This window comes from Sinohyriopsis cumingii, unplaced genomic scaffold, assembly GCF_028554795.1.
Source record: "Sinohyriopsis cumingii isolate HCF-2022 unplaced genomic scaffold, ASM2855479v2 utg001869l, whole genome shotgun sequence".
NCBI lineage: Eukaryota > Metazoa > Mollusca > Bivalvia > Unionida > Unionidae > Sinohyriopsis > Sinohyriopsis cumingii.
The window spans coordinates 301157-308266 of record NW_028316075.1 but is presented as its reverse complement, the minus strand read 5'-3'; the positions used below and the strand labels follow the sequence as shown (position 1 = coordinate 308266).

The following is a 7110-nucleotide window of genomic DNA, read 5'->3' as shown; positions in this document are numbered from 1 at the left end:
GATAAAATCTGAGTGACAGGTCAATGATGGAAAAATCCACGATATTATCCTTGTTGCGCTTTACGTCTCGATATCTTTTAAGCTGATGACCGGTTCGATCCTGGATCTAGAAGCAGTGAATATATCACTGAATCTGCTTTACCGTTTTCAGGTAGTATAGATAGTTGATATTGCGTCGAATAAATCTTAGATATTTCTTTACAAATGTACTGATGATGTAACTGTAAATGAAAGACAGGTGTGAAAATGACAGATCACTGTGTAGATATTTAGTCTGTGAAATATTCTTGAAAGTTTGGTGGGGAGGTGGGAAGAGGTTGAAGGATCGTTCACTTATTTTCCCTGAATACAAGTAATAGTCTGGGTGTGCATAAATCCGTCTTTAAAGAGAGGTTCCCTGTTAGTTCTTTTTCCGATAGTTTTTTAACCCAAGGATGATATATAGTTATATATGAAAAAAAGCAAAAACATGTAAGAATATATTTATTGCATAATAATGAATATTATGCCAATGCATTGTTAATTACGATTTCGTTTGAGAAAATTGTGCAATTTACAAGAAGACATCATACGCAAGGTATGAAATTATTACAAACAATTATTATAAGCAGGGAATTAATTTTTTGATAGTTTTAAAGGGTACATCTTACATTAGTTTACTTCAATTTTACACTAAGTGTATGAAATGTGATGTGTAGTGTATTTATAAGTAAAAAACATTCAGCAAATGCATATGCACGATAAATCAAGATTTTATTCGTACAGATCTGAAAATTATATTTAGAGAAAAGCTTGGCTGCTTATTTAAAATCACTTTCTTGCAAAAGACGAAAATAATTTATTTCATGACCTCGGCGAGGGTAAACCAAATTTTTCGGAAAAATTACTGTCTCCAGACTACCATAGAGACGCCATAAGATTATACCTAATATGGCCTGGTCAAACCGCTGGCATGCACCCAAATTATATCCTGCTGGACACCCGATTAGTTTTTCTGACCGAGCATTCACCATGCATCCATACGTTAATGCGCAGGATGTCCAAGGACGCATGATATATTCAAGGGTAAAATTTGATCTTAGAACAATTATTCCTCCTCCTCCTGCATCACTTGTATTGACATATAAACAAGGGTCTTCTCCAAGGAATTCGAGTGTTTCTGGATCAACATGTGAACCAATTGTAAATCCAAAATCCCAGGAAGCTATACCATACCTATTAACTCTTTGCAAGAGGTCTTCAAACCGCGACACATTTGCAAACCTCATTGAAGTGTCCAGCCAGAGCACATATCCGTATTCGTCCAGAACAATCTGAAGTACAAGTATTTGTGTTGTTAAACAATTATGATTTAAAAGTTCTGGCAGATGCAACTACTGGTGATGCTCGATTTACGCCATATATGCATTCCTGATGTTCTGGCATAAATCGAAAATGTTCCCATACGATACTGGTAAATTAAGTAAGTTTGTTGGCATATTATGATTGCCAGTTTTCACGTTAAGATATTTATGCATACTTGTCGAACAGAATAATACGTATGATATGTACATGAACTGCGAGCGAATCACAACACATGGCGCCATCGATGGGGTAAAAACGAGCACAGCAACGTAAAGTGAATGCTATTTTGTTCATTATAAATTGCGTTAAAATGAAGGCAGGTAAATCTTGTTGGCGTATAGCAAAGTACATTTTCCCATACAATTATATTGCTAAGGTCTCTCATGTAAGTGTTCCGAAAATAAAATCAAATAAACGGAAACAAAACAAAAATTGACAGAATGCTAGCATCAACAGTTTGCATTTTAATCAGAAGTGTACTAAATAGATCTGCAACATCTGACATAGTACATTCATTGAATGATCCTGTTGGGCATGACTATAATGCTTTTATAAACCGATGGACTAAAACATGGACAGTCTTCTATATATATATATATATATATATATATATATATATATATATATATATATATATATATATATATAACTATTGATGAATAAACTTGGCAGCAAACCTTCATATACTTAACCTGAATTATGACAGGCTTCCATGCAAATCCGTATAATATTTTCAAATGTTTCGGGAACTGGTCGAAAGGAAAATCCCGGACCTCGCAGTCGCAGTATTTTTCCAACTGAAAATATTGTAACAAATTCTAATTAATCACGATTTCAAAATGTGTATATAAAGTTGTCCAACGTACAACTTAAGCTGTCTATGTTAAAAAGCAGTTATAAAAATAGTATGTAGCATGAGCTAGTTTAGTCTTGTTCTGTTTTATAAAATAACGTTTTATTTCAATGTCCAAAATTTTAAATAAAGCTGAAATACATGCATACAGAGACAGATATATTTGTAACACGTTTAGCTATCCATTCATTTGTTTATTCCACCATAAAACGGTGATTTAACAAATATTTATTCTGTGCATATCTTTATGCATGTAAACACACACACACACACACACACACACACACACACACACACATACATGAATGCACGCACCCAAATAGATACCACATAAAAACCCATTTACGCATACATACATACATACATACATACATACACAGACAGACAGACATATATACATATATACTTACAGACAGACAGACAAAAAAGACAGACATACATATAGACATACAGACGGACGGACATGCATACATACATACATTCATACATACATACATACATACATTACCTGAATGAAATCTCTTCCGAAGAGAAAATAAAGTCAGTCAGTCATACCTACCTACCTACCTACCTACATGCATACATACATACATACATATGTACATACATACATATATACATAAGTGCATAAGTTGACCCATTACCTCCTGTCTCTGAGACTTGTATAATCCAAGATCATAAAATATTAACCTTGGTGTTTTAAATCTCCTCGCCAATATTATGTTGATATCGTACAGAAGAGCTTGGAATTCCAGGTAATGGTTTGATGAAGCACCCGTTACGATGACGGGGAAACTTGGTAAATTTAATTTTCTGTATGGTCTGAGTAATCCGAGTTTGCCAAGATATTGAGAAGAACTGCCTAAAGGGTAGTTTCTGACAATGTGCATATTTTCCTCTTTGCTTTGACTAAACATGCTTTCATTCCAACAACTAAAATGTCCAGTAATGTTGTATTCTTCGTAAGTCCATGCAACAGGAAATCGTTTCTCGAGGCCAGTTCCATTTTTATAAAAATGCCTTCGTAATGAAGCATAAAAACTATTTTCTACATGATATTTTCCTGCAATTAAAGATTTTTAAAAATTAAATCTTTATAGGATATGTACATTTGTAAGTATTTGAGTATACAGGTAGGTATATTGTTATTTAGGTTTCAAAATAAACTTTTACAGGTACCACTACACTACCTTAGCCAATTCGCAGTGATTACGCTATTGTAGTCTATAACAAAAGTTGAAACACATTTCTTTCCGGAGTTTTCCTGGAGACATAATCCTCAGTTAAGAAGGTTGCTCCAGTTCAGCAGAATGCATTAATAAGGCGTTAAAGAAAAGAAAATGCCTAGTGAATACAGCTTTTTGAAATCGGAGTGGATAGCAAAGCAAATATATATCATTCTGCTATTCCAGAAAGGTTACGGATACTATCAGTTATTGTAACTTCATTCAAATGCATAAATGTCCTTAAATCTGTGATAACTATGATATAGTGATCCCATATTTGTGCTTAGCATAGGTACATTTCTCTTGGTGCATGTAAACTAAGGCACTGGTTTTACAGACAATGTAGTAAAATAAAGCAAACATACGAAGATCAAATGTATAATGAGTTTAATATGCATATAAAGAAATTAATGTGCTATGGGGTGCCTCCAAAGTCACTCAGGTATTCACTAATTCAGACAGGGTTCTTTCCTTGAAGCAATTGTAACATATGACATGCAAGCAATTTTATATAGTTACAAAGTTATAAGTTGGGCATATTGGAATAATTTATTGACATATTATTGCCAAGAGGAGTATAGTTTTGCAAGACTTGTTTAGAAATCTTTCATCCTTTATTCAGTTTTGCTAAATTGTGTCCGATATATGTTTTACTGGCTAATATACCGATACTAACTGCAGATTATATTGATAATAGTACAAATAATGTGTGAATAGTGTGCAGCCATTGTAAGAAGTGATTAATTTCAGAATATGTGAAGGCATCTAATTTTTAAAAAAAGTATCTAGTAAAAAATATCAAATCTAAAGATATTAAAAATTTGAACTTATTTTAAGAATTAACGTTTGAAAACATCTGACATAAATACAAAGTCGTATGCATTACTCAATGTAAAGTAATAAAATGATATGACTACTTACCAGATATAGATTTGTGTTTAATGTACTGCTTTAAAAACTGGCCGTTTGTGAACACTGTTGAATAAAAATATTTTTCATCTTTATCATTGATTGTCAAGGTAAATATTCAAACGGATATAATGTATGCTTGCAGTATTCGAGCAAAACACGTGAATGTAGATTATAGAGAAATGCCCGGCATATAAAAACTAAAATCTCTTTACAATTTTATTTTCTGTGCAAATCAGACAACTTGAAAAAAATTAAAGTCGTTGTAAAAGAGAAAGCACAATAGGTTTTATCGTCCAATAGTTATTTGAACTGAAGAAATGAGGTCAATACTATAAATAGACTCTTCCTAGTCATTATTATTGATAGACTTCTCCTGCTCCCTATCATCATCATCATCATCATCATCATTATCATTATCATCTTGTTGAAGATGATATTAAATGATAGTAAAGATCAAACATTTTCGTCCTTCATAAGAATACTAGCTGATTAAACGAAGACAAATATACAGTACGTATGTATGTATGTATGTTTGTATATATATATATATATATATATATATATATATATATATATATATATATATATATATATATATATATATATATATATGTTATATTTCATCAAATAACCTTGTGTTTATGTATCATACAAGAGTTCTTTACATGTTAGCATCGACCTCGACATGAAGGACAAAACGCTTTTGAATATATACGTGTAACTTGCCTCTGTATGTTAGGTTAAAAAGCAAATTTAAGTTCGGGATATAACTCACCTTTAAAAATTATTACAAAAACAGTTGCGACGATCACAAAAAGAAAAGGCAATTTCCACCTCTTGCTAATCATCTCTCTTGTCTTTGAAGCCCATTAAGTCCCCGATAACTACCTATATATCTATTATGTCCATTGGTTATAGTGTTCATGCAGGTTACATATCCTACAAGATAAGGTTTGCATCCAACGTCATAGTGGTCATGAAGATAATGTTGATTGTATATATTTTTATTTATGTAAAACCGTAATGTTGGCACTTCTAGACCGCCCATATAATATCGTTCGGTTTGAATGTACTGTCTCCATGGAAATCTTTACACCAGCACATGTCAACTGTAGCATGCTGCGCAGGTTACATCTCCTATAAGTTAGGTTTAGCAAACATTTTCGACACGATTACTTAATACGTATGTCGCGTTGTTTTGGGTTTCATTTTATCATTGTTTTTCTTCCGAAACGTTAGCAACAATCAGCAAGGTAAAATAATCTTGTCTGATGTTTATTATTTCAATCTATTTTTCCAAATTTGTCACACTTTGTAAATACTCCCATTACTATTTCTAGTGTGATTAATGTTTCGGATGAAAACATATACAACTACAACAATATTGAAAATATGCATATTTGTAATTTGCATCCAGCTGTTTCAAATGATTTAACGTTTGTCATACATATCGTACTTATCGCTTTGGTAAATACCGTCGTTGTGAACTTAAACATGTTTATTAAACTCAATTACTTGGAGTTTTGTTTTTGTTTTCTTCAAACTAGACATGCATTTTCCAAATTTAAACAGACACCGTGTTCAAACGATAATATTCGTTTTAAACGGGTCTATTACACCATTCTTAAACACCTAACTAATTTAAGGTCGGGGTAATGTCAATGGGAAAATTACAGAAACTACCTTTCACATATCTGCACAGTCGTAATTTTTGCCTCGGATGTGCGACATATTGATGATTTCCAACAGCGAAATGAATGTGCATTCTATATTCCTCATTATGTGTGTCAATATAAACTATCATCTAACTACGCAGGGACACCTTAATGCTCTCATCTTGCCTCTCATCTTGGGAAATTGCATAATTCGAATTTTCTCTGGTATTTTAAACAATTCAAACTGCCGGAAAAAATAACCCGTTATTATTTACCTGTTCGTGTCTCAGTAAATGTATTTTGATATCTAGACCGTTTCTGTGTCAACAGTTTTCAAATGTTTCTTTAAATGAGCAGTAATCATTTCTAAATGACGTTAACACATGATATGAATTTATGGCTTTTACTCCACTATGTGTAAGGAAATGTAAATAACTGCAAACTACGTCTTTAATGATATTGACCATCAACAAGAATTAATGTAAATTGTTCTACATACGAGAGCATATTTCAAGATATACATTTTTCAGAGATTTTTATATTTCAGAAGATTGGAGTTGTTTTTCAAATTTAAGCTTCACTACTTTGGAATGTTCTTTGTCTCTGGTAATTTGATTTCATATATTTGGGAAATTTATATTGAGACCAAAAAGCTTTCACCATTGTATCTAAAGTAGGGAACTTTATAGAAGACCCTACCCAGGAGAGGTTAAAGCTCTTGAAAAAGGACGAATTACTTGCGCTTGGGAAGCATTATGACCTTTCGGAAGCGAAGGCTTCATATAGATGCAAGAGATCAACACTATTTTCATAGATTATGTGGGAAAGAGAATGTTCTTGATAAAACTGTTTTGGTTTTGAAATGAAGTCTCCGTCTGGTTTGGACAGAAATTTAAGGAAGCTGCATTTGGAAAATCAGTGAAATTCGGAAAGATCAAATGCAGAGAGAGAGAGAGAGAGAGAGAGAGAGAGAGAGAGAGAGAGAGAGAGAGAGAGAGGGAGAGAGAGAGAGTAATGTAATGCAGAAAGAAGAAAAAGAGATGCAACTGCAAAAATATCACATGCAAATGTAGAGAGAAAAGTAAAAGAGGGCAATTCAAATACAGAAGGAAGATAAGAA

General features: G+C 32.7%; 1 protein-coding gene across 1 annotated transcript; it reads right to left on the bottom strand.

The window, feature by feature from the left end:
* Positions 1 to 740: 740 nt before the first annotated feature.
* On the bottom strand, positions 741 to 5297 carry LOC149771418 (uncharacterized). The gene is made up of 5 exons (XM_089948476.1): positions 5111 to 5297; positions 4345 to 4398; positions 2842 to 3260; positions 2037 to 2141; positions 741 to 1313 (listed from the first exon to the last, which is right to left on the bottom strand). Exons 1-5 carry the CDS (start codon positions 5181 to 5183, stop codon positions 801 to 803), a joined length of 1164 nt encoding a protein of 387 aa, XP_089804602.1. The 5' UTR covers positions 5184 to 5297; the 3' UTR covers positions 741 to 800.
* Positions 5298 to 7110: the final 1813 nt, after the last annotated feature.